The 27756-nt window shown below is 47.4% G+C and overlaps 2 protein-coding genes across 7 annotated transcripts; both read left to right on the plus strand.

Annotated features, from left to right (window-relative positions):
• Window positions 1-122: 122 nt before the first annotated feature.
• Window positions 123-16930, plus strand: LOC3289973 (vigilin). 6 transcript variants are annotated; one of them, XR_009765491.1, is made up of 5 exons: window positions 123-258; window positions 2884-2964; window positions 8021-10353; window positions 10443-12160; window positions 13972-16930. XR_009765491.1 is itself a non-coding variant. In XM_556108.4 (4 exons), exons 3-4 carry the CDS (start codon window positions 8100-8102, stop codon window positions 12101-12103), a joined length of 3915 nt encoding a protein of 1304 aa, XP_556108.3. In that variant the 5' UTR covers window positions 123-258; window positions 2884-2964; window positions 8021-8099; the 3' UTR covers window positions 12104-16930. The 6 variants fall into 6 exon arrangements, 2 of the variants coding, with proteins under 2 accessions (XP_556108.3, XP_061507015.1); XR_009765492.1 differs by having other exon boundaries at window positions 218-340; XR_009765494.1 differs by lacking the exon at window positions 123-258 and adding an exon at window positions 329-671.
• Window positions 16931-18320: 1390 nt separating this feature from the next.
• Window positions 18321-23082, plus strand: LOC3289974 (trichohyalin). The gene is made up of 9 exons (XM_556109.3): window positions 18321-19117; window positions 19201-19921; window positions 20016-20217; window positions 20617-20732; window positions 20798-21101; window positions 21174-21208; window positions 21595-21975; window positions 22090-22240; window positions 22316-23082. Exons 1-9 carry the CDS (start codon window positions 18753-18755, stop codon window positions 22996-22998), a joined length of 2958 nt encoding a protein of 985 aa, XP_556109.3. The 5' UTR covers window positions 18321-18752; the 3' UTR covers window positions 22999-23082.
• The last annotated feature ends 4674 nt before the right edge of the window (window positions 23083-27756 follow it).

Consider the following 27756-nt stretch of genomic DNA (forward strand, 5'->3'; position numbering starts at 1 on the left):
TTTCCCTGTAAAAAAAATTAACGACTTTATTTAAATTTAAACAGCTGTCAAAGTGAACTGCAAAATAGCACCCGGCAAAATGCCTGCACCAACCTTTGCAACCACTGCTGTCAACACGGCACCTCCGATCATCCGTGCCGCGTCGAGTATCCGGGGCATTCTTTTGAACCGAACAACTCATCAACTCACACTTGTATAAGTGCGTGTGGCTCGAGAAGGAAAGGCTGTTTCGTGTTATCTGCGCCGAGTTTTCTACCCGTGAGATTTTTGCGTTTTTTCCTACCGTATACTTTTTCGCTTTGCTCGAGGTGTCTGTCCTGTGCTGCGTGTGAATTTCCCGGTGTTGTTTCTGTGTATTTCTGTCGTTCTGCACTGTGGCCCGACATCCGGTGCGCGTGTCGTGAAAAGTGTCGGCCACACTCTGCCAAATACCGTCATCTCCCCGGTGGCAGCCTCCCCCTCCCCCGTATCTTGGGTGCATTACGAAGGGGTTCTGGCTGCTGCTCGGGAGGACTTGATAGACTTCCGAAACCGGTGGTGAAACTCGCTCGCTACTTCTTCTCATGTGTGTGTGTGCGCAACCCCCACCCCTCCAGACCCGGCTCAGATTTACCGTCCCGCATACACTCTCTCTCGCCCATGATGACGACGTGTGCCACATCCTCAAGAATGTGCGTGTATGTGTGTGTGTGTGTGTGCGCGCTCTCGCGGGTCTTAAAGAAAACGGCGTGTGACACGGACCGGGAGACCGCGTGCTATAAATGTGATGCACGCGTAATGCGCTTTCCGTGGACAGTTTTTCAGCCCCTCAGTTCACGTCCTGCGTGGAAAACGCAAAAAAAAGAAAACTTCCGGAAAATTCACAAAGCTATTTGCTTCATTTTCCGTGCCTCTGTACACCTTCCTGTCTGCTGTTGGTCACTTTTCTTTACGCGTGTGTCTGTATGTGTGTGTGTTTGCGTATGTGTGCGTGAGTGTGTGTGTACGTGTGGATCAAAATTCCGGTTCAGATCTTCAGGCGGTGGCTCCCACCTTCCTCCCCCCCCGCACGATACGCGTCATCGTTCTTGGGACGACGTCGCCATATCCATTCGAATCGGCTTTTCGGACGGGATCTGGAGCCAGATCCGGTTTTTTGTGTTCCACACGCGCCCTTCAGGACCGTTTTTGCACCGTTCCCCGATCGACGGGTGTGTGTGGGTCGACGAGACACCCGGAGACGTACGGAGTGCTGCTGCAGCTGAACCATATTGCTTGCTGGCACTGCTGGCCCCGTGGGTCTCCGCGACACCTTCCCTGCTCTTCCGGCCCGCTGTTGCCGTCTCGCTCGCTCTATCTGTGTGGCGCGCCTGTCGCTTTACGCCCGAAACGCGAAGAACGGTCAGCAATATATCAGCTAGGAAAGAAACGGGAATGGGGAAGAAGAAAAGGGTGGCTCTCGATGTCGCAATATGCCGTCGATCTCGATCGAGGTAGCGGCCTATGGGCGTTCTATTTCGTCTGTCATTCGCTTTTATCATTGAAACAATTTTTAAAGATAGCTTCAATGTATTTTGGAACACAAACCCAACACACACACGCACACACATAGCCCAATCCAAGTGACCACAGATGTTGGAGATTTGTAATTCAATTTGAAATGCTCGCCCTGTGGCCCCCTTGTTCCCGGCCGCCCAGTTCAATTTAGCCCAGTCCGGCCTAAAAGCATATGTGCTTAGCTGCGTCCCACCATAATAATAATAAAGTGTGTACGTGTGTGTGCATGCGTGTGTGCGAGGGTTGGTGGCTCTATCACCATCCTGAAATTCATCCCGAAAATAGCCGGGCACACACAGTGACAGCGAGAGAGAGAAAGAAACAGAGCGAGAGATCAGTTTTAATAATCGAAAAACGTGGTCGAGCTTAGATCGTGTTTTTTTCTCTCGCTCTTTCTTGCGGTTGCGTTCGGTTGCTCCCGGCCGTTTGCTGTCTCGCTTACGCGCGCGCGCCTGTGTATACGCTGTGCCCCGTTGGCTCATCTATTCACTTGCTCGCCTTTTGGACGTGTCGCCCTGGTTGGCGCTTTTTCTCTCTCGCTCTCTCTCTCTCTCTATCTCTTTCTCACTAACGCAGTGTTGTGTCAGAAAAAGGTGCAGGTAGAGGTGCGTGTTTACGTGCTCGTGGTAGTGTGCGTGCACTGCGGAAAGGTTAATGGCAGGAGAATGGCACCGCGTACACACACACATACACAGACACACACAGGCGCATTAGGACTTGTTTGTGTTTTGATGTCCTTTTCGTTGCGGATAAAACCTTGCTTTTCCCCCATGTTGGACGCGGGGGTATGATGTTTTCCTGCCTTCAAACACACTGCCCGAAGTGAGCTGTCAAGTTGGTTGGTGAACTGTCAGATCTCCGGTGGCTGGTTGCTTCTGCTAACTTCCCCGTACCCGCCATCCTTTCGTAACCAGGGAGAGGTATCCGTCGGGTGTGAATGTGTTGCTGCAGAAGAACTTTTGGTCCGGAAGTCCGAAACCAGACGCAAAAACACAGAAAAAACAGTGGAACAGCTTCGTTTCGGTGTAAGGTTTAGGATAAAATCAAAGCAATAGAGAGACATTCATTTTACCAGGCGCGCGCGGCCTGGTTTGTGTTTACAGTGCAAAACGACGGAATGAACCGGGGTTTCGGGTCAGACGGGCAAATCGTATTTTGAGCCTTTTTGCTAAACACATTTATCTAATTGTACTGTATTCTTTTCTTTCATGCCTTTCGTTGCCCTTCGCACAAATACGGCCGCTGTGTTTGTGTGTTTGTTTGCTGCCTGTGTGGGGTGAATCCTGATTTCCTCGTGCCGCGAACGTCGTGTGCGTGTGTGTGTGTGCCTGCGCGTGGTGTGTAAAGGTCAAAGCCAAGTGCAGCAAACTGGAGTCTCCAACGAGGACTACCCCCATCTAATCCCGGATCTTTGATAAACGCAGTACAGTAAGTAAACAATGCAGTAAACAAAACATTTAATGTGGCGAAATCTCATTCACAATCTCTTATATCCCATTCCTAATTAGAGAGACAGTTGCTAAGATACTTTTAGCACCCTTCCCTCACACAGCCCCCGTTGGCTTGGAAATGTGCCTGGGTCCGATATGTCAATGTACCGCCGGGGAGGTGAGGGGGATATGTTTTTAACCTCATCTCACCCGCCTGGTGCAAATGCTTTTACGAGAAGACCTGACAGCAATACGAAGAAAAGGGATTCGCGGGGGGGTTGTGTGTTTGGCTACCAACACAACGACACTACCATGCGCGAAGGTGCTGCCCCTGGGTGGCGGCAGGTTGCTTCGATGAATCTGTTCTGTCGCTGGCTGGATCTGTGTGTTAGTGCGCGGTGCATAAAATCGCGGTTAAATTTTTGTCGACTTGTGTGATCGCGGGCGCCGCTTGTTGTGTTTGGAACCGTTTTTTTGGACAGGATCAATGACCCAGACCCCGAAAACAGGGCGAGAAAGAAGGAAAGGTTGTGTTGTTTGCAAATGTAACCTTCGTCCTTGTGCGTGTGGGAGTGTGTGTGTGCCAATGTCTTGTTAAAAAACTACAGTAGGACAATTCCTACACGGCTGCATATCTCGCTGCGGCGCAATTGACAGGTCCAATGCGGTCTCCCGGGTGATTGGGGGGCCATCTTAGTTTTAGTGGCAAACCTGCTTTTTTTTTAGCTAAAATGAAAATTTTAATGTGCTTTTTGCTTCCTAGTTTTTAATTGGGAAATTTCAACGTGTTCGAAATCCAATCCGCGTGAGTGCGTGAGTTTTTCCATCTCAAATCGCTCGGAACGACGCTCGGGATGGTAGTTGTTTTGCTTCCTCTTCTTCTTTCCCTTTACCGGTCAACATACCCCCCCCCTCTCCCCCACACCGCACGTTCATTGGAATGCGGTGAAGCGGAGGCAGAAGGAGAAAAGGGACAAGCCGCGTAGAACCTGGCGAGGGGGAAAGAGGACAGCAACAGAGCAGCGCGAAAGCAAATGACACGTCGATACATGTTGTGTGGGGCGGCCTGGTCGCGGACACACACACACGCACACAACACGGACACCGGCACCGCGGATTACGTGTGCACGGGGCCTGTGTGTGTGTGTTTGTGTTTTCTATGCTTGTTTGCATTCTTATTCCCGTTGCGCGGCTTATGCACACCAACACCCAGTTTGCCATTCTTTCCACGCTGTCGGCGAGTGGGCGCGCGCGTACCCCCATCCCATCCCCACCCCCTCACTCCCTTATTGGGTTGCTTGAATAAAAAAGCAAAACAACTGGACAAACGGTAGAGAACCCACCACAACCTGACAACGTGTATATTGCTCTGGTTTTACCCTACCCCCAAACTCCACACCCACCCTCCAGCGCCCTGGCATGATCAAAACGCGTGCAATAGATATGGGATGGAAATGCGAATGGCCAAGGCAGCAGAACGTCTTTGAGAAAAAGAGGCAAAATTAAAAGCTCTCTTTCTCTCTCTCTCTCGCTCTCGTTCTGTTCTTTTTTGCTCTTTTCGTGATTCAAGATGAACCCTTTTCTTGGTTCGACGACCACACAAACGCACACAAACACGCTTAAGCATGAAGAAGATTGGTGGAGCTCCAAGGGGGCGCATCGTGTCTTCGACCGAATCAAAACATAACCTGAAACACCGTTAGGAGCACTGAATTTCCAACCAGCGCCACCAGACCACTGTGTGTGTGAGTGTTGTTCCGCTCTTTCCGTGCTTCGCAGTTTGTTGCACCGTCTTCGTTTTTCACCTTTCATTCTTGGTTCTTTTGCTTGTCTTCTGTATCCGTGTTCGTTCGTTGAGAAAGCGCAAGAACAACTAAACGCGCAATAGCGGCGCTCTGGATGGTCAAGCGCGAGAGATCAGGTGGTGTAAAGGAACGGAAACGATTCAACCTGTATGCGTCTTCAGATGATTGGAACGGTCGAAAGGAACTTTGAATTTGATTGTTTGTGCCACTAATTCCTCTCTCTAACACTTGTCTTTGAAATCTTCCGTTTTAGTGAATCATTTCAAATTTTTCAAAACCAAAACCCGAACACCAACTGTAGTGCCACGTGTGCAGAACCGTCTCGCCACCTCAATGTTGGCGTTTTACACGATGGCGATGACGACGACGGGAACTTGTGTCTAATCGCATCTCATGCCCCGACACCCCGAACGGACGAGGGTACGTTTTTGAGCGGCCAGCAGAAGAGATGCTACGTTGGCAGAGCATGTATGCCCCGGCTTGTCGGCAGCTCAGCAACCACCCGTCGTCCTAGCTAGCTGCTTAGTGATAAGAACCTGCCCTCCCCTCCCCCTTGCTCTAAAACTCCACCATTATCAACGTCAGCATGTGAACACACTATCAACAGCAGCAGCAGCAGCAACAAACGATTCAAACGCTCCTCCTCCTGCACGCACACCTTTGCGCGTACATTGGCCTTGGAAAGGGAGTGAAGGGAAAAGGGTGTGTGTGCGTGCGTTTGTGTCCGTGTCTTATTGCCTGTGAAGGCTTTGATTGGCTCCGGTCAGCTTATCAGCCTCCGGCGATTACTTAACGCTTTCGGTTGAGCGGGGGAGCTTCTCTCGATGCTGACGTGCAGAGGAAATCGCCGATCCGGCGCTTGTGGATGCCGGGCCGTGATCGGACACACAGCAGGGATGTTGGACGCCAGGAAGAACAGGTGGTGGTTCTTTTTTCTATATTTGCTAGTTACGCTTTACCGCGCTTTGGTGGAATGTTTGGCCCTGCGGGATTGATAACCGATGCCCGATGATCTCTTCAGCCATTGCTGATGCCCTTTGGGGGAGCTAATCGAACTTGCAACAAAGTTGCAATTTGGCGCGTTGCGTTTGCGTAAAAGTGTTCCAGAAAGGAACCAACGAGATCCCCATTTTGTGAAGGCTCTGAGTATTGGAATGGCAAACAGTTTGACATCCAATTATCAACTGTGCGGCGGCAATTTAGTGGAAGGTGGAGACAGTGGAAAATGGGGTTAACGATCGCTTTACAGGGTTTCCCACGAGTTCTCATAGCCGTGGGACACTTAATGAACTCTTTCTACCGTGAAATGAACTTGATGCAATGAGAATTGAACTCTACAGCATCCTTGTTGGACAAATCCAACAGGAATTTCCAAGGAGCCTTTCCAAAAAGGGTGCCATAGAGCGCAATTCCCAACATATGAAGTTCACTTCCAATAGGAAAGAGTCAAGAAAGTGTTCTACAACTATGAGAACCCCTGGAAAACCCTGTATTGTATAAAGCGCGTGCATCGGTGCGGCAATATTATATCAATTTTTGACCATTTAGGTTAGCTGAAATTATCACGAAATGGCATTGATTGAATCATATTTTTAAAGCAGCCTCATGTAAAAATCAAATTAAATACTTTCTTGAAGCATTCATCATCTTCTTTCATACAACTTTCGAACGTTTTCCAATACCGCTGGCTGCGTAAAAGCTGATAAACGGGGAGCAGTTAGTAAGCAGTAGTTTGAAGGCAAGTCCCTCCAAAAAAAAAACACAACAACGAATGACGAAGAGCGAAGCAGAGAAAATCGTAATGGAAATAGCGTGTAATCATCGAGCAGATAAAAATGGGAGAAAAGAATCAAATGGGTGATGATGGGGTGTGCAGCGCTTCGTTTGTGTGTGCGTGCTCTCTTTCTAAACCAGTCCCCTTCCCTCTGCACCGGTTTCTACACACATCCGTTGCATCCGTTGGTTTTTGGGGCCACTCTCGAGTGATGCGCTATCCCACATTTGATGTGTTATGCTACGCAGTGTAAAGAAGATACAGCGAGAGAAGAGAGCGCACGGGGAGTAACATTCTTCATTCTTTGGTACACTTGGTACACACGCACACACACACACATACGTGCCGTCAAACCACGTTCTATGCGTTATGCTCGACCGTCAGCCAGCATAAAAAGACGAGGAGTGTTTTGATACTTCCTCCGATAGCGAGAGAATGGGCGATCTTTTCTAGCACGCAAGTGAAGAAATTAACCACCAGAAATCACTACCACCAATGTGGGGCCACTCGTCACCATCGTTACACGTTGGAATAGAGATTTTTCGAAACCTAGAGAGATCGTTGACGGAAATGTTAATTGGTCATGTATGATCTAGTGATGGGAAAAAGAAGTTTTCGTCGGAATCAATTCCGGCTAGCTCCGGAACTGGTTCTGGAATCGGCTCCAAAATTGGTTACGGATTCGGTTCCGGAATCGAAATCAGCTGCGGATTTGGCTCCGGAATCATAATCGGTTCCGGAATTGGATCCTGAATCGAAATCGATTCCGAAATCGGAATCGGTTTCGGCATCTCCAAAACAAAAGACATTTGGATCCAATTATGCTACGTATTGATAGCCACAAAGATTCAAAATGTACTCGTAAACGATCCATTATCATGGAGATTCCCAGACTGATTCGCTTCTGAAACTTCTTATTTCAATTCTAGAACTGATTCTCATTTCGGAGCTAATTCCAGTTCTGGAATCAATTGTGATTCTATTACCGGAACTAGTGGCGATTCTTAGATCGATTCTGAGTCCAGAGCCGTTTCTGATTCCGGAACCTGTTCCGATTCCGAATTGATCTCTGAAATCGACTCCAGAGTTAATTCCGGAATCGGCTCCATAGTCACCTCCGGAATCGGCTCCGGAATCGGACTTGATTCCAGCATCGACCTCGGCTCCCGAATCGATTATGAACACGGAAACGGAATCGGGTAGGTCCGATTCCGAACTCCCACCACTACTATGATCCCATATCGTCTAGTTGTGCTTCAGCAATCTATTTAGTATCGTATCTATTTAGGGAATTTCCGGGGGAGGGAAAGTATGCGTTAAGTAACGATCGGCCACGTGTAATTTTGTGTGATACAGTACAATTACTATTTTACTCTAAAAGATGTTATTTATAAGACAGTAATTTAGTACAAAAAAGCGTTCCATGCCCATACCAACTCTATTGTCTATTTTCTCTTCCTCTCTGTTCCTTGCAGTTGTACTGTAAAAAACTTGCAACGAAATAGGACTTTTCTTTCCAAGCAGTAGCAACAAGCCGCGGGGCACCCAGTCAGGATGGAGGATTCGACGAACGCAATGGGCATGATGGACCAGCAGCAGCACGGTGGGGCGGCAGGCTACGAGAACAACGGGCCGGCGCCGGCCCCGACACCCTGCTACGACGATCTGTTCCCGGCGCTGCCGGAGAGTGAGCCGCCGCGCTTCAACAGCACGCTGTCGCCGGCCACGCAGAACATGCGCGTCGGCAGCTCGGTCGTGACGCAGGTGTTCATCGTCGCGTCCGGCGAGCGCAAGTACGACTCGGACAAGTTCGGCGAGGGCGAGTCGCTGCGCACCTGCCAGGCGATCATGAAGGAAACGAACGCACACATCGAGATCTCGAGCGGCAAGGACCAGTCGCTGACGTTTCTGGTGACCGGCAAGGTGCAGGAGGTGATGGAGGCGCGCCGCAAGATTCTGGTCCACTTCCAGACGCAGGCGAGCAAGACGATCAACATCCCGCGCGAGCACCACCGCTGGATTCTGGGCAAGAAGGGCGAGCGACTGCGCGAGCTGGAGCGCACGACCGCGACCAAGATCAATGTGCCGCGCATCAGCGACGAGTCGGACGCGATCACGATCACCGGCACCAAGGAGGGCATCGAGAAGGCGGAGCACGAGATCCGCACGATGTCGGACGAGCAGTCGCGCAAGGCGTTCGAGCGGTTCAACGTGCCGAAGATCTACCACCCGTTCGTGCTCGGTGCGTACGGCGAGAATCTGCAGAAGATGATGGAGGAGACGGGCGCCAAGATCAACGTACCGCCGCAGTCGGTCCAGAAGGACGAGATCATCATCACCGGCGAGAAGGAGGGTGTGCTGGCGGCGAAGGCGCGTATCGAAGCCATCTACAAGGAGATGGAGAAGAAGTGCACCTCGGTCGCGGTGGAGGTGGTGCGGGCCCAGCACAAGTACGTGTACGGGCCGCGCGGCTCCACCATCCAGGAGATCCTGCAGACGACGGGCGTGTCGGTGGAGATGCCGTCGAGCGATTCGCCGAGCGACACGATCACGCTGCGCGGCCCGCAGGACAAGCTGGGCAACGCGCTGAACGTGGTGTACCAGAAGGCGCACTCGATCCGCACCGATCTGCTGGAGTGCCCGCAGTGGATCCACAAGTACATCATCGGGCGCGAGGGCGGCCACATCAAGGAGTTCTCCGCCCAGCACCCGAACGTGCACGTCGAGTTCAGCGAGGACAAGATCAAGATCGACGGGCCGCCGGAGCAGGTGACGATCGCGGCCGAGGAGCTGCAGAAGATGGTGGCCGACCTGACCGGGCGGCTGACGTTCGCGGAGATGGTGGTCGACCCGGTGCACTGCAAGCACATCATCGGCAAGGCCGGCTCGAACATCAACCGCATGAAGGAGGAGTACGACGTGCAGATCAACATCGACGAGAAGGGCGCGAAGCCGATCCGCATCGAGGGGCCGGCCGAGGGCGTGGCCAAGGCGCAGCAGGAGCTGCTGGAGAAGATCGCCAAGTGGGAGAACGAGAAGGAGGAGTCGATCATCATCGACCACCGGCTGTTCAAGACGATCATTGGCGCGAAGGGCGAAACGATACGCGAGATCCGCGACAAGCACAACCAGGTGCAGATCGTGTTCCCCGGGCCGAACGACAAGTCGGACATCGTGAAGATCCGCGGCTCCAAGGAGGACGTCGACCGGTGCCACAAGTATCTGACGCAGTACGTGAAGGAGCTGCAGAAGAACTCGTTCGTGATGGAGGTGCCGGTGTTCAAGCAGTTCCTCAAGTACATCATCGGCAAGGGCGGCGCGAACATCAAGAAGATCCGGGACGAGACGCAGACCAAGATCGATCTGCCGTCCGAGAGCGACACGAACGAGCTGATCGTGATCACGGGCAAGAAGGAGAACGTGAAGGCGGCCTGCGACCGCATCCAGAAGATCCAGAACGAGATGGCGAACATCATCTCGGAGGAGGTGCAGATCCCGGCGAAGCACCACATCTCGCTGATCGGTACCGGCGGCATGCTGATCAACTCGATCATGGAGGAGTGCGGCGGCGTGTCGATCAAGTTCCCGAACTCGGACCTGAAGAGCGACAAGGTGGTGATCCGCGGCCCGAAGGAGGACGTCGAACGGGCGAAGCAGCAGCTGCTCGAACTGGCGAGCGAGAAGGAGCTGTCCTCGTACTCGGTGCAGATCCGGGCCAAGCCGCAGCATCACAAGTTCCTGATCGGCAAGAACGGTGCTTCCATCAAGAAGATTCGCGACAAGACCGGTGCACGCGTCATCTTCCCGAGTAGGTTTTTTGTTGCTTTGTTTTTAAGAAAATGAAAGCCAAAAAAGGGCATTTTCAAACTCTTTCCTTTTTCTTCTTCTTCCTCACAGATGTCAACGATCAGGATAACGAGGCGATCACGATCATCGGCAAGAAGGAGCACGTGGAAGAGGCGAAGACCGAGCTGGAAGCGATTATCAAGAACATCGACAACATCGTCGAGGACGAGATCAGCGTGCAGCCCAAGTTCCACAAGCACTTCATCTCGAACCGGGGCAAGGTGCTGCGGCGCATCGAGGAGGAGTGCGGCGGCATGTCCATCTCGTTCCCGCGCATGGACCGCGACGACCGGAACGATCGCGTCAAGCTGAAGGGCCCGAAGGACTGCATCGAGGCGGCCAAGCAGCGCATGAACGAGATCGTGCAGGAGCTCGAGTCGATGGTGACGATCGAGGTGTACATTCCCGCCCGCCACCATCGCATCATGATGCGCCGGGGCGGCTCCAAAGTGCAGGCCATCACGTCCGAGTTCGGCGTGAACATCCGGTTCCCGGAGCGCGTGCTGGACACGGCCGTGCCAGTCGCCGTCAACGATCCGTCCCAGCAGCAGCAGCAGAACGGCAATGGTGAAGCAGCGGCCGAGGGTGATGAAAATGCTTCGGCGGCGGCTGCTGCAACCACTGATGGTGGTGAGGTAGTGAACGGTGGTGGTGCCGCGGGCGAACAGACAACGCCCGCCGAGCCGGTCCAGCGCGCTTCCGATCTGGTGCGCATCAGCGGCAACAAGGAAAAGTGCGAACAGGCGAAGGAGGCGCTCCTTGCGCTCGTGCCGCTGACGGAGGAGATTAACGTGCCGTGCGATCTGCACCGTTCGCTGATCGGCCAGAAGGGCCGTGACGTGAAGGAGCTGATGAACACGTACGATGTGCATATCGAGATGTCGCCGCAGGACAAGAAGCTGGACATCATCAAGGTGACCGGCACGAAGGCGGCCATCGACGAGGCGAAGGTGGCGATCGCGGAGCGCATCAAGCTGCTCGAGGCCGACCGGAAGGATCGCGAGCTGCGCTCGTTCGAGGTGAAGCTGGAGGTGGACCCGGTCTACCATCAGAAGATCATCGGTCGCCGCGGCGTGGTGATCAACAAGATCCGCGCCAACCACGACGTGCAGATCACCTTCCCGAAGCAGGACGACCCGCAGAACAGCATCATCACGATCCAGGGATACGAGGAGAAGGCGCTGGCGGCGCGGGACGAAATCCTGGCGATGGTCGACACGCTCAGCTCGGTGTACAAGGAGGAGATCCACATCGACGAGCGCGTGCACCGCCGCTTCATCGGCTTCCGGGGCAAGCGGCTGCGCGAGATTAAGGAACAGTTCGGCGTGGACATTACCTTCCCGCGCATGGAGGACGCCGACAAGTCGCTGGTCACGCTGGCCGGCACGCCGGACAACGTGGAATCCTGCCGCGACTATCTGCTCAACCTGGAGGAGGAGTTCCTGCAGGACGTGTCGGCCGCCCCGACCCAGCCGACCTCGTTCTCGCAGATCATGGAGGACACGATGGCCCAGCAGCAGTCCAACAAGCAGGGCTTCGTCGTCAGCGGCGCACCGTGGGAGCGCAAGGCACCGAACACGCTGTCCCTGGAGGACTTCCCGGACTTTGGGCCGGGCGGTGCACCGGCGGCCGCCGCCGCAGCCACCTCGAACGCGGACGCGAACGCCACGCAGCAGCCGCCGATCAACTCCGCCTGGAATGCTAAGCATTAAATGTTTTGTTTCTGGTGGAGGAGGAGAAGAAGGAGAAGGTGGTGCCGAATTGTGGAGGTAGGATGTGTTTGTGTGTGAATGTGTGCGTATGTGTGTGTGTGTGCGAAAAGGACAAGGGGAAAGTTTAACGGGAAAGAGAGCAATAATGTCGCAGCAATTCGGGGTTCCACAAACACCACACACACACAAGGATGTGTCGTAGGCGAAAGGCGCTCACAAAGGCTCAGGCTAGCAGCAGCAGCATTCGTCTTACTTATTTAGAGCATGCTTTATTTGTGAAGGAAATTATATTTTTGATGCAATTTGTTTCCCAGAAAATTAGAATCCTTTTTGCTGTTATTGTGCTATGACGTACGAAGAAAAGATATACTATCACGTTCTATTTTCCTATCCATCAGAGAGGAATTGACATGTCCTTCCCGAATCGTTTGATAAAGGGTTTCATTTTTGTCTTTTCGATAAAAGTCGTGTAAAGTGAGGCGCACTTTTCTGATATAATTTATAACCCCCCCCTTCCCCATTCCGGAATGAAACGAGCGAAACTGACAACAAACACAACGAGCAGATCGTGCAGCGCTGGCAGGTGTAAATAAACGACAGAGAAGAGCATTAGTAGCAATAGCCAGCAGCAGCAGCAGCAAACAGCGGGACTGCTGCGATAAGAGGAAAAATGTATAGAGAAACAGTTATAATCATGCTTGATCAGTGAGATTTTCCGCCTGTTTCATTCGCCACAAAATCAAGAGGTAGTAGAGTAGGTCGACAACTGAGACAGGGGTGGTAAATGTTATTACGAGAGAACGTTTATAAAAGCTAAAACAGAGAAAGTATGAAACACGATCAATTAGCAAGGGCAGTGCGCAGGACAGAGAAGGGCAGCAATAGCTGCTTGCTTTGGCATTTGTTGAATTGAGGTACAAAAGGCAAAAAGCGTGCAAAAAAACAAGAAGAAATAACGCACCTTTCTCGTTGTCGATCAGCAGGAACCCGTGACACTTCTTTTTCGCATGTATAATTTCTGTGTAATGGTGTAAAACAGTTGCTCTCCCTCTCGATTGAACGCTCTCCAACAGGAGAGTAAGACTAAAGGGGAATTATTTTTGTACCTAAATAACGATCTTGTTTAAAGTATATCTGTTTGTCTGTTTTTTTTTTCTTTCATTCTTTTTGTTGCACATTGTGGACGATCGCAAACCAACTGTTTCACTATTTGACCATTGATTGAGAAAAGTGTGCTTCTGGTATTGAGTTTAGTTCGTCAAACTCTGCTGAGATGAAGGAGGAGAATGGAAGTAACATTACTTACTGAAAAAAGGAGACATTTGAACTAGGCAATCGTAAAAGGACTCGCTTTCTGGAATTTTAATACACATAAAATGGCTAGAACACACAGCGGAAGAAACGGATACGATAGAAGCTCAATTTAAAATGGTCGCTACGAACGGAATTACTACTCAGCTTTCCCCAACACATACACAAGCTCTTCACGGAATTGCAAACGGAACATTTAGAATCTACGCACTGGCTCTACTATTAAGGCGGGGGAGCTCGACTTTTGACGACACTTTTCAGGATGGATGGTACTAAGGACTTTGTTTCTTTATGTGTTTTTGTTACCAAGTAAAAAGTAAGAGCTTCAGCTTCGTTTGAGGAAAACAAATCTCTGTAAATATAATATGTACGACAACACACACATACACACACAGCAAGAGGAAATTGCGCTATTGCCAGAGAGTAATGAACCAGTTTTTCAAACAAACTTTCTCAAATGAAACTTTTATTCGCATTCATTTTTTTCTGTTTTATCACATTATTTATGTTTTTCTTTTTTTTCTCTCTCTCTCTCTTTCTCTCTTATCGATTTGTAGCCGGCAGGCGGCGAAGGTGTGAAGTGTTTTATTTTTGTTACAACGTTTACAACCAACCACGTCGTTCGCAATGGATTGTTTCAACGTGCGCCCAAACCTACCCCCCCCCCCCTGGCCAGACACCGAACAGCGCAACACACCCCTTGAAACCAGCTTCCTCTCCTCCCCCTTTGCCTGCTGATTGACAAAATCATCTTACAAAAGCAATCATTTATTAAGCAGAAGGCGCAGAAGGAAGAAAACAAAACAAAGGGAAAATTTATCTTTTAAGTAGTAGTGTATAGACACATCAAACAACGCCCCTTGACGAGGAGGGACGAGAGAGCGCAAGTGTGTGTGTCTGTGCGCACATCTTCTCTTCCTCCTCCCCGATCACGTCCCCACTTCCGTGCGAAACCGTTTGAAAATCCTAAGGAACTTATCGTTTAAACTCAGCTTATTTGTATGTGTGTGTGTTTGTGCGATTGGTGATGATTAATGTACGTGTGCTCTAGTTTGTTTGTTTTGCTTATTTTGTTACTGCACAAGAGCTCAATTTTGATCGTAACGACCAGAAGGAAAAGGAAGGATAACATAAGAATGGTCCATGAAGGTCCAGGCAATATATAGAGCCTAGCAGGGTGGATGGCGTGTTGTTTAGTAGATTTAAAGTCGTCTTTTTTCGACAAACGCAACGAAACTAACGGGGGGCATATTACACATATAATGCAACGGGGAAGGACAGGATCACGCGCCCGTGGCACTGTATCATACCCAAGTGACTCCCCCCTTAATTAATAAAGACACAAACACAGCTATACACAACAACTCTACACAATCCACACACAACACAACCATATGAAGTTTTGCTCACATCCGGCACAATACTCCCGCTAATGTGCAAAAAAAAGGAGAAAAGGAAAACTCCTCCCGGTCGTGTTCCGGGTGTAATTTTGTTGCGGTTTTACGTTTCACTGTTGGCCGAATTGTCAATTTTCTCCGTCACTGCTCTGTCACGGTGTCACGCTTAGAAAATTGAAAACGGAGGGTGAGAGTGATGAGAGTGTAAAAGGGGGTTGAGATAGAGAAAAGATAGAGAATTAGTAGATTACAAACATAGTACTGGAACCTTTTACCTACTGCCCCCTTCCTTCTTAGACCACCCTTTAAAAGCAGCTGTGTTATGTGTTTGTTATCCTATTTTTTTGTTTTGTTTTGTTCATCTTCTTATATATATATTCTCTTTTTATCTGACCATGGAGAGGCGTATCACGCACGGAGAGTGTTTTAAATGTTTTGTACAATGTGTACCATCGTACCAACAATAATGTATGTAGCAGAGACATGCACACAAAAACAATTGCAATTTACCAATTGGGAGATAATGTGAAGAAAAAAACAAACAAACAAACAAAAAAGGACTTGATGCGAAGGAGCGGCGCGGCAAAAAATGGGGAGACGAAACAGAAAAAAAAGTGTAACAAAAAAGTGTGTTAGGAAAGAGAGAAAGAGAGAGATATATATACAAAACACAAACACATATATTATATATACATATTTTGATAATCAAATATTATTTTCAAAACCGTATAAAATAAAGACAGACATATGCTCTCGGGCGCCCCACCCCCCCTGTAGCAAGCGAGAGAGGGAGTTGTGCCGGAGGAGAAAGTTTGTTGTGCAAATTCCTTTCTTTGGCACGCGCGCGCATACGATACGCGTACGCAATCAGGATGTGTGTGTGTGTGTGCTGGGACACAGAGCTAAAGACACCAAAAGAAAGGGAAAGCGACTGGAACAGAAGAAGAAGAAAAAACCAGTCATGAAAGGACAAAAACATTCGTAAAGAAACAGCTGCAACAAAAGAAGAGTGGAAAACACAACAATAACTGAATAACCTATAAGGGGGGTAGTAACTCTAAATGCGTAATCAGACAACAAACAAGAGAACGGGATGCAGAGTTCTGATATGGGAGAGAATAAAAGCGCGGTCGATTGACGGAAAAAAGAGAAATTGCAATTAAATGAAAGGGAGCAGGTAGTAGGTATAGGGCACTACCGCCTCCAAGGAAGAGAAACTAATTATACAACACTATATATATACATACATATTGAAACCTTATAGAGATAAAAGCGGTAAGGTAGAAAGAAGAGAGAGGGAGAGAACGAGAAAGAGAGTGTGTGTAAAAGGTCGTGGGAAATGCAAATTATATATAAAAAGGTGCAGAGTACAGTACATTGCGAACGTGAAAATAAAATCACACACACATACAGAAACACAACAGCTCGAACCGAGAAGCTGCACAAATAAAAGAGAGGAGAAACGTTAATATTAACAAACACGCTTACAAAAAGCGTCAATCTGCGTTGCGTTTGCGTGCCGATCACTTAAAGTGAGACAAATAAACACACAAGAAAAGGCAAGGGAAAACTAAAACGATCGAGGATAGAACCGCGAACGATCAGCAGAGATGGAAAAATGGAAGGATCCTGCGCTGCTTATTTGTGTGTATCCTTGCAAACAACATGCGCGGAGGATTAGGGAAAGATGATGATAAATGGTGCATTCGAAGGGGGGAGCAAGAGATAAAGAAAAGAACATACAATTAGCTTCCTTTTACAATTAAACAAAAAAAAAACACGAGACACACAAAACACAGACACACTCACACGACAAGATGGCGATGTTGAAGAAAGGGAAACTTGCGATCGCTCTCACCTCTAAAATGATGCAAACAAGTGAAATATGGATGGGATGAGATGCAAAAACAAAGGGGGAATGTTGAGAATAATCTGAAGCTACTAAAGCAAGCTATAGCTACATGCGAGAGCAATTGAGCAGGAGAAGAGGAAGAAGGAAGGAATGGTGGGACGCTCGTGGTGGGCATGCTTGCTGCGTGAGGATCGTCCCCCTCCCCACAGCGCGGGGAAGCTAATACCTAATTTGTGGTATAAATAAAACTTATTACATTTTCTGTAACCATTCGGTGTGCTTGTACTTTCGTAAAACCCATTCAAGGTCGTAAAGTTGCTCCTGAACCTGGAGCAGTCTAGAAACAGATACTGAACCCATATTGGTCCTGAAAGTCATCGAAAACGGTTCGGGAATAGATGCTGAGCCCAATGCCTGTTCTGTAACTGATCGCCAAATCATATCGGTTCTGGGACTGCTGGTGCTAAATCATACAGGTCCTGGAATTTATTCTGAGCCTATAACAGTCCTGGAAGCGATAACGAATACCGATACCGGTCCTGAAACTGATCCGAAATTCATAACGCTACTGGAACTGATCCGGAGTCCAAAATAAATAAATAACGTTCCTGGAGCTTATCTCAAACTTATACCATCTCCTAGAATTAATTATTGAGTAACGTCTGTCCTTAACTGATCTTGAATAAATAACGGTCCTAAAATCAAACCTGACCTCATATCGGATCTAGAAATGATCCCGTACTCATACCGGCCCTAGAACTGATACTGAACCCATATTGATCTTGGAACTGAACTGACACCCATACACTGATCCTGTAACCTTAATTCGTTGAATTGAATTCTATTCCTGAATTAATGGAGGAAGCTTCGAAACTGAACCTCCCGATTCTGATGCCGAATCCGATCCCGGAGTTGATTCCGATAACAACTCCGGGACCCGATTCGGGGTGGGAATCGCAATAGGCTCCGGAATCGGAATCAGATATCACTCGGGAATTGGAATTGGCTCCGGAATCTTAACCAGTTCTGGGAAATAAGATAAAATAAGAAGTTTTAGAAGCGGTCGGAATCAGTTGAATCTGTATGAGATCTGTATTGTTTAAAAGTACAATTGGCCAAAACCAATTTTAACTCCGGATCAAATACTGGTTACTGAATCGATTGCCGGCTTTCTCCAAAGTTTTCTGGAAACTAATTTCAAATCTACTGTCCCGGATCGATTCCGACCAAAACTAATCTGATTTTTCTCATCACTATCATGAACGTATGCCAGTTTTGTATTTGATTCTGATTTCATGCCAATCTTGAACTAACCCTGCAACAGAATCCCAACCCATACCGGCCTTGAAAATGACCCGGAACCTATATCAATCTTGGAACTGATCCTAAATCCTTATCAGTCCTAGGTATTAATACCGTATCCATATCCGTCCAAAAATTGATTTAAAACCCTACCGGTCCTGGAACCGATTAAGAGCCTATGTCGGTTCTGGACCTAGCCCTGGAACTGTAGTTCTTTTGGGCACATTAAGTGAAACTCGCTCCGTCGTATCGTGCCTTTCGTTGTCCACGATACAACCCACTGTCCAACACCACACGTTTTCCCGCGCAGCACGCAGTTGCACGTTTGCATGCAACAACACACGTTGCACGCAACATTGCAGCCACGATTCAAGCAAATTAAAACCGAGCGCAAAAGGGACGAACAGAAACCACCCCCCGCGCGTGCTGTTGCCACTAGCAACGACCCTAACAAAAACACCAACAGATCGATGTTTTTCCTCATCAGCGCAACCTTGCACAGTTTGATTCGTGTCGTTCCGTGCGTTGATGCTCCTTGGGGCATTGTGTTTGTGTGTGCGAAATCAGAGCTCATATTTACCAGGGTGCAAAAATGGTAACACAACGTGCTGGTGCTTCGGTCGTTTGACCCACGCCACGAGCGACACGAGCAAGTTGGATCCTACTGTCCGGGCCAAAACTAAAAGTACCAAAATTTTGCGTGCCTCAAGTACAAATTAGTCGATCACAGTAGCCCGCGGAAGCGAGGGGGCAAATTGGGAGGAACAAAAATCAACAAACAACCAAAATGGGCAAAGATTCGGTGCGCGAGAAGGACCTCCCGGGGATGGCGGCGGCCGCCACCGCCACTAGTGGCGGCCGACGGTCGGGCCGTCCCGTCAGTGCGTCGCCGTACTCGGAGCACTATCGGCCGCCGATCGATCTCTGCCAGCGGCACCTGATCAACCACCGGCTGCTGGTGTCGAAGCTGACGCGCCGCGAGCTGGAGGACAAGTATCTCAGCCTGTGCGACGAGAACTACACCATCAAGAAGCGGTTCCTGGAGCAGGAGGAGCTGATCAAGCGGCTGAAGACGAAGCTGTCCCGGCTGTCGAACGAAAGCAACCAGCGGTCCAAGTCGCGCCTCGATATGGCCTCCAGCGAGCATTACAGGTGAGGGGGCGGGGCAGCGGTAATACTGTTTTGTGGGGTCCTTTTTTATCCCCCTCTCTCTCTCTCTCTTCTCGTACTTTCAGCAGACTGCACGATCTGGAACTGCAGCGGCGCGAGCTGCACGAAAAGCTGGAAGCCCTGCGCCGTGCCACCTCGAACGATGGGCGTATGCGAGAGAACTCCGTCTGCAAAGCACGGCAAAGTGCACCGGCCAGCAGTCAGCGCCGTTCGAAGAGTGCCCGACCGGCCAAAGATGCGGCCGGTGGGCGGCGGGAATGCAAATCGACATCCCCGTCGGCCGATGGTTACGACGAGCGGGAGGAACGGCTGCGCCATCGATTAACGCGACAAGCTGGCGGCAAGGGCCGTACCAGCACGGACGACCGGACCGAGGATGACGAGGAGGAGGAAGAGGAGGAGGAGGAGGAGGAGAGTCATGCCGTCGCTGCGGCACGCCGCTCCAGTCACCGGAAGTCGTACGGTGCGGACGATGAGGAAGAAGAGGAGGAGGAAGAGGACGAAGATTCCGATGACAAGGATGTGCGGGAGACGCTGGACGAAGATCGGGACGTGCTGTCCGGCGGTGGCAGTGAGGAGCTAAACGAAAGCGAACGAGATTCACCGGCAGGTGGGGCAGCAGGCGGCGCAAAGTCCATCAGCAAAGGACGTCGCCATGCGGCCAAATCGAAGGGTCGGCAGGCGGCGGGCGCCCACTGTCCGGACTGTGAGCGGCATCGGGCGGAGCAGGTGACGCGCGAAACTGACCTCGTCAAAATGAAGCTCAACATCAAGTATCTGCACAAGGTTAGTATTGATTTTTGGCGCTTTGCCGAGGACGCCACGTGTCAAAAGCGTAGCGAGCTGGCTTTATGAGCGCTTTCTCTCTCTCCCTCAATAGGAGCTACAAAACGAGAAGGAAAAGAGTACGCTGCTCGCCCGCCAGCTGGAGGAGAAGCTGTCGTACGAAATTATGAAGCGCAACGCGGCGGAGAACCTGGAAATACTGAACCTCAACAGGCAGGTGGAGGACCTCGCGAAGGAGCTGCAGCGCCAGGTGGACGAGCAGAAGCGCTCGATGGAGCACGAGCTGCGGAAGCAAGGTAGGAAAAAGTGAGCTTCTTCAGGTGTAACGTGTTAGTAAGTGTGTGTGTGTGTTTTTGTTTTGTGTGCATTCCTCAAGGTAGTTCCTATAATTCTGAATAATCTATCTATACATTTGCTTTGGCTTTTCGTTGTGTGCACTTTCTTTTTTACTCTCTCTCGATACAACCGAAATGCTTTGGCGCTCTCCCTCTCTTTCTATCTATCTATGTGCCTTTCCTTCTAAGAATGGTCGCCATTTTTTGGAAATTTTGAGATTTATTACGTTAATGTATTTCATTTCAACTGGAGCCCTTTTGCATCTCCCAACGATATCACAAGATCGATTGAGCGGGTTCGTCGTCTGCCGCTTACAATTAATCCATATCGCGTCATCTCCTCCATTCCCTTTTCTGCAGGTGATCTAGAGGCGCAGATACGCAAAGAGAAGGACAAAAATGCTTCCCTGTTCGAGGAGTGCGAACGGCTCAAGAAGAACATTGAAAAGCTCAAAGAGAACATGTCTGAAGTGGAGGTATAATCCTAGTTACTACCCTACCATATTTTGAACGGCTTCTTAATACTTCCTTATTCAAACAGATCGAGCGTGACTTTCTGAAGCGGCAGCAGGAAAACTTTACCAAAATCGTGGACGAAAACAAGCTGCTCAAGTACCAGCTGGACGAGCTGCGGAAGCACAACGAGGAGCTGCTGCGCCAGATCGACACGCTGCGGGAGGAGGAGCTCGTCACGAAGGAGTCCCAGCGGGAGCTGCTGGAGAAGCTGAAAACGCTCCAGCAGGACAACGACACGCTGTCGGTGATGCTGGAGGGGCTGCGGACGGAGAATGTGCTGCTGGCGGAGGAGCGAACGCAGCTAGAGCAGAGTCTGAAGAGTCTGGAAGGTTGGTTCGTGGGAGATCCGATGCCCCAAAAGGAAATGTTTTCTAATTGAGAGTTTTGTTTTGCCATTTTAGCGTCTCCCATCAAGGAAGTGCGTCCCGTGTCACCGGTAGGTTAATTGGGTGTCCACTTTCTTTATCCCATCTTCTTCCTTTCTACGACACGGACACGAGATAACTTACAGATCCCGAACTCGGCATCGTGTGTTTAGACTTCCTTCACATAACCCGACCATTGGACTTTTTGAATGTTACCACACGGAAACTCTCCATTCCCTTTTTTTCGTCCAATACCAATATCTGTAGAGCAAGAATCAAATGTGAAACGGTGTGATAATAGAAGAAATTGTGTGTCCCAACCTGCTATAATGTGTGCGCACACAGCTGTATTGCGCAGCACAGCATATGATTGGGACATTTGCCGATCGTTGTATGCTTAAACTTTTTTTAACTGTACCGAAATGTACTCCCCCCCCCTTTTCTTTGATGACTTCAGGCACCCGTTGTTACCGTCAGTGCATCGGTACAGACCGAACAGTTGGTCCGTGAGCAAGAACCTCTTCCCGTGAAGGAGCCAAAAGTGTTCCTCCGAGAACCATCTGCCATCGAGCGAAGGGTACCACCACAGGAGCTTATTTCGGGCCCACCGATCGAACCGATAGCTCCGCTATCCAGACGCTCCTCTGTGGTGGCCAGGATGAGCCGGGATAGACACGTGTACGAGTCGGCAGAAGCGGCTCAGCAAATATTTCGTCAGGTCAGCGTCAGCCAGATGATACCGAAGCTGTCGCATATCATGAACAATCGCATCGACGAACCGGCGAAGGTGAACAATGTGGAGCTGCTGATTGCTAACCGCTTTCCCGAATCGTTGGAGGTGAGGTTCGCTGCTTGGTTCACCAGCGCCATCTATTGTTCGCTAGTGCAAACTTATTCGAGCGCGCGCTAATAGAATTCAAATTTTCCGTTATCCTTTTTTTGTCGTTTGCAGAAATCGTTCCGCGAGGATGAGCGATTTCATAAGCTGCAAACTGCAACGCGCCGAAGAAACAGGGAACTTGACTCCATATCGTCGGGCGCGTCGGATAGACGTAGAATTTCCTTCCTAGATGCGGGCAGCTCTAGTGAGACTGTATCAAAAGGTTGTTCAAGGTTTTTTTCTTTTCAAAACTACGACAAAGATAATTTACAATATTAATTATTCCATCTCTTTGCAGGTGGCGATCACACGGTGAAACAAAACTATGCCCGCTACTTTGACATTCAACGGCTTCCGTCCATGTGGCACCGGATTGCCGAGAACCCGATGTCAATATCACCGACCACCACGACGCCCACGGTTAATTCGCAAGACGACAACGATGGTGGCACCACCTCCGATCTACTAACGATCGAGATACGCTCCGTGCGATGGAACCAACTGGGCATCGAACGGCTGCTAGCCTCCAGCGTACTGTTCTACTACGTCGAGTTCACCTTTCTCGATCTGTACGGCCATCTGCTGGAAACACCGCTCCCGGCCAAACTCATCACCGAAGACGGCGAAGTGCGGCAGAACCATAACTTCAACTTTCGAGTGGCGGTCGAACTGGGCACAACGCTGCACGCAGAACGTCGCGCAGTGCTGAAGAAAATGCTTCGCCCAGACGGTAACGATGCGGTACGGTTTGTGGTGGTGAACGAGAATCGTGCCTCCGGTCAGCACGCCTGCGAAGATATTGGATACGCTTCCGTCAAGCTGCGGAATGAGTTGCAGCAGCACCCCGGCGACGGTTCGGAGGAACTGGCGATCGATGTACCGATTTATGACTTTTTCCACGAGCATGACGAGCTGGGCATGTTGCGGATTGTGCTCGACAATGTGAAATTGCTCCAAGTGCTGATGGGTAATGAATCGTGATCGAACATGGGAACTGACAGAAGGGCAAAGCATGGCATGTCCGAAGCATTAGATAATAAATTGGTTACAGTTTTGGTTTCTTACTTTCTTCCATTTTCTTTATACACTTTATGTTAATGGCTGCTATAATTGTATCCGTTCGTATCGGCGGCGTGCTCATTTTTCTGATGTTTTCTCTCGAACACTATCGAAAAACTACAGGCGTCCCCCGAGTTACGACCTCCTCGAGTTACGACGATTCGCAGATACGACGATTTTGATTTTGACAGTTAAAAGTTGTCATTGAGAACAAATTGATGTATTTTTTGAATTTCTAGGCTAATAACCGTTATACACACATTTCCAAAGATTCCACAACTCCCCGGTCTAGAATATCTATATTATGTAAACGGCTTTTGAAGGAAAATTAATACATTATCGTTCATTACTTTAAATAAAGTACACAATTTCATAGATTCCGACTCTTCAATTTCAGTTATAAACTTTATATTCACAGATATTCGACATACGACTATTTCGACTTACGCCTTCCTTTGGGACATATTTTCGGTCCCAAATACAGTCGTATCTCGGGGGACACCTGTATACGCAATAGTTGAAAGTGTTGCCATCCCTAGGATTTCTGGTAAAAGTACACAGAAAACTTTTTTTACTGAACTTCAGTAAAATTTTACTGAAATTTTTTTAACTGAAGTTTCAGTAATCCTTTCAGTAAAAAGAATGTTTACTGAATCATTCAGTAATGTCCGGTGCTCACCAAAATGACAGCTCGTTTACTGAAATCCCAGTAAAGCCATTCTCATATTACTGATTATTCAGTAGTTGGTAGCGATTAAAAAATGACGAAATACTTCTTTCAAATTTAGTTTTTATTGATGCGCAGATATTGCCAGTCGCTCAGTTCATATAAATACATGTTTCGTGTTGTTTTATAAAGTTTTTATACTGTATTTCACCGCCGCAAGTGTAGATGGTTCAGTAAGCGCTCACAGACACCACGCAATTTCAGCACGCACAGTGGATTGTAGCAAACATTTTACACACCACCACGGCTGCCAATTGTTTTAAATTACTCCCGTAAGCCGAAATACCACCTGAAATTTCACCAGGGTGCCTGTAAGCGCCTACAAAATCAACTTTTTGCACATCACGAGCAAGTAGGTACGGCATTGTTTTGTTTTGATGTTCTGACTGACAGGTCGATTTGACAGAATGAATTGCTGCATTTTCAGTAATTTGTTTAACTGATATCCAGTGAAACGACTAATTTGACACTTATTTTACTGATTTTCAGTAAAATGCGTATTACTGAAATGAATTCAGTAAATTATTTTGCTGAAAGTCAGTAAAAACATGACATTCATGCTGAAAATCAGTAAAATATTCTATTACTGAATCGTTTCAGTAAAAAACTTTACTGAAGCAGGATGAGAAAATTTGCTGTGTAAGGCTCAGCCCTCTATGTTATGATAGCGTTACGCATAACGCCTGCTTATCGCAAACCCAAGCAGTATTTTTGAACGCCTGTTTTAACCGCTAGATAATCGTGTCTTATTCTTCTTCTTTGGCTCAACAACCGTTGTCGGTCAAGGCCCGCCTGTACCACTTGTGGGCTTGGCTTTCAGTGACTAATTGAATTCCCCCCATAGCAGGATAGTCAGTCCTACGTATGGCGGCGTGGTCTATTTGGGGATTGAACCCATGACGGGCATGTTGTTAAGTCGTACGAGTTGACAACTGTACTACGATACCGTGTTAAATCGTGTCTAAGATTGATTATTTTTTTATGATAATGAGAAAAGCAACAATTTATGAACATATATAAAAAAGTACACCAAGTGCTAAGCAACAAAAAAATCATTGATAAGTCATGGGTATGAAAAAGTTATGGTTTTATTATTCTAATATTTTTAACATCAATCATAGTTATAACATCTTTAAGAATTACAATTATAACAATTGTAAACATGAACATAGGTTTAATAATAAAAATCTGATTTTTTTATTTATTTACTCACCTATTTATAAAACAGTATATGAAATTTATAAAAGTATTTTATTGACCTCATTAATTGCTTTTAAAAAGAGCCTTCGCACCGTAAGTAATTTTTATACAAAATGGCCAGAAACATAAATTGAATAGCTTATAATTATATTTCATGCATTTAATTATGTATGTATATTTTCAATATTTTATATTTTCTACTTATTAGAAATGTTATTCCAATTTAAAGCGTTAAGGGTGTTTCAGAACTTCCAACTTTCAGACTATTTTTCATAAACCATAGTGCAACCAATGAAACATAAACAGTTTTAAATATTTTATATTTAAATAATCTCCACTGGTCAGTCACGTGGATATCAAAACGGTGGTAGAAGTAGGGCTCCTTTTTAAGGTTTATAAATACTTATATAACATTCAATATTCTAGTTTTACCAATAGGTTTTACCAATAGCAGGGTGGCCACTCAACCGGGAAAACCGGGAAAACCGGGAATTAGCCGGGAATTTTATATTTCCGGGAAAAGCCCGGGAAAAACCGGGAAATTCTCCAAAAAAACCGGGAAATTATCACAAACTTTGGCTATCACTGTTAACCATCGTAATAAGTGCATTTTCAATTAATGGGATGTTTTGTATATTGTTCCCAACTTAGGCAGCGGTCAGAACCTAGCCGCATGCGATTTTGCCGCAAGCTTTTGTATGGGATTTGACGTCAATGACAGCACTTGCGAATCTACCGCATGTGGCGATGCGGCAAAATCAAAATCATTTGATATTGCCGCATCGTCGCATGCGATTTTGTTTCAGATGTCAAATGTCTAAATATCATATAAAATAATGATTATCTTTATAAAGAAACAACAAAATATCATAATAATACCTTGAAAAGCTAAAAAATTGAGAAAACTCTTTTCTTGCCCCATGCGGCAAAATCGCATGCGGTGAGGTTCTAACCGTTACCTTACCACAGGCCAGCAACATCACACCAATGTGTAAGGACAACATGTACTATACTTCTCATTCGCACTGGTGCAATACTTACATTCACCGATATCGGTTCTTGCATATTTCGGGTATGGTGTGCCTATTCGATCTACCTTGCACTCGTCTTTTGTTATTCATCTCTCGTGAAGTTGCGGTCATGTCGAATTCAACGGTGGTTTTAGTGGGCGATCCCAATTTTTGAACATAACTGATAATTTTTGTCCTTTTTAGCAATTTCAAGGTTACCCAATTACACATCGCCTGTACATTGGCATTTTGCATTTTGGTTCCGGGCCTGTAGCTTCATTCCGCCCGGGTGACTGGGTTCCCACACTGGCTGGCACTGATGATTGAGGTGGCGTCGCTTCTGCAGTTCGATCGTTACTGCTTTGTTTTATTATCACATAAAGTACACTTCCCGTAAAACATATTCAAGAAAGTGTCCCAAAATTAAGAAAAACCCACTGAAATCTCCTGCATCTATTCGTGAGATGCATCATCAGCGTCGTGCGAGTAACAGCATAATGCATGGCTGCTGTTTAACAGGAAATCCGTTCTTTGCAGATTTGTATGCTTTCTCCAGTGGCTGGTTGGTCCATGACTTCCGGTTTACCTTTTTTGAGGTTGTGTGATGACATCTGTTAATCAACAATTGATAGCAGATGAAAAATATCTATGCCACGGGGTCTTTACACGTTATTGTCATGATGCTAAACCACCAAAAAGCAATATTTGTAAAGCTTTTTTTTCATTGTTTCATCAGTATTTTGCTCATATAAAACTTCCGAAAATATACAGAAATTCATATTTAAATAGCTTAAGATCCATAGTAGCCAAATTTGATCCACAAACGAGTGCACGATTGAAATTTTGTTTGTACAAATTTGATAGAAATCATGCCAAAAATGATTCTCAAATGTGTTGTCACACCTCCAGATTGGATATTATATTGTTGAATAATTCACTAATAACTTTTATCCAGTTTTATGACAAGTGTCCACCTTTCCCGTAATGTCCGTGTTTACTTACCATCTTCTAGATAACGATTTTTGAAAACCTATGACATACTAATTTGGAATTGAAGTATCGATAAAACCGGCAGGCGAAGCATAGTGTACCGGGAAAACTCCAAAACAATCCGGGAAAAAACCGGGAATTTAAAATCCTGATTCGAGTGGCCACCCTGCAATAGGCAAATAAAAAAAATGGTTTTTATGATAAAATTCATATCTATGTTTATAATTGTTATATTAGTAATTCTTAAAGTTGTTGTAACTCTTATTGATGTAAAAAATAATAAGATAATAATAATGTAATATCTTTCAAAAATATTCCTGAACTTCTTTTTATTTTTGCTCAAAATTATTCTTTTCTCATTATCGCATAAAAATTATCAATATTAAGACATGATTGATTATCTATCAATTTGGTTATCCACGACGGTTAAACCAGGCGTTCAAACAATGCTGCTTGGGTTTTCGATTAACGCTAGCGTAACGTGGAGGGCTGAGCCTTACTTTTACCAATTATGGAAGAATGTTATTCTTCCATTATTTTATTAATCCGAATTGGGGAGAAATAAACCCGCAAAAGAACATCATATCTATAAGTCAATGTATAATTTAAATACTAGAACAAAGTGAATGAAATAAATACATTTTAAACTTTGAAAAAATAATAAGTAAAACTGCAGCAGCATTTAGTTTTTTCTTGCATGCTGTAAATACAAACACAGCAGGAAACAAATTGCAACACGGTGAATCACCCCGT

This window comes from Anopheles gambiae, chromosome 2, assembly GCF_943734735.2.
Source record: "Anopheles gambiae chromosome 2, idAnoGambNW_F1_1, whole genome shotgun sequence".
NCBI classification, from domain to species: Eukaryota; Metazoa; Arthropoda; class Insecta; order Diptera; family Culicidae; genus Anopheles; species Anopheles gambiae.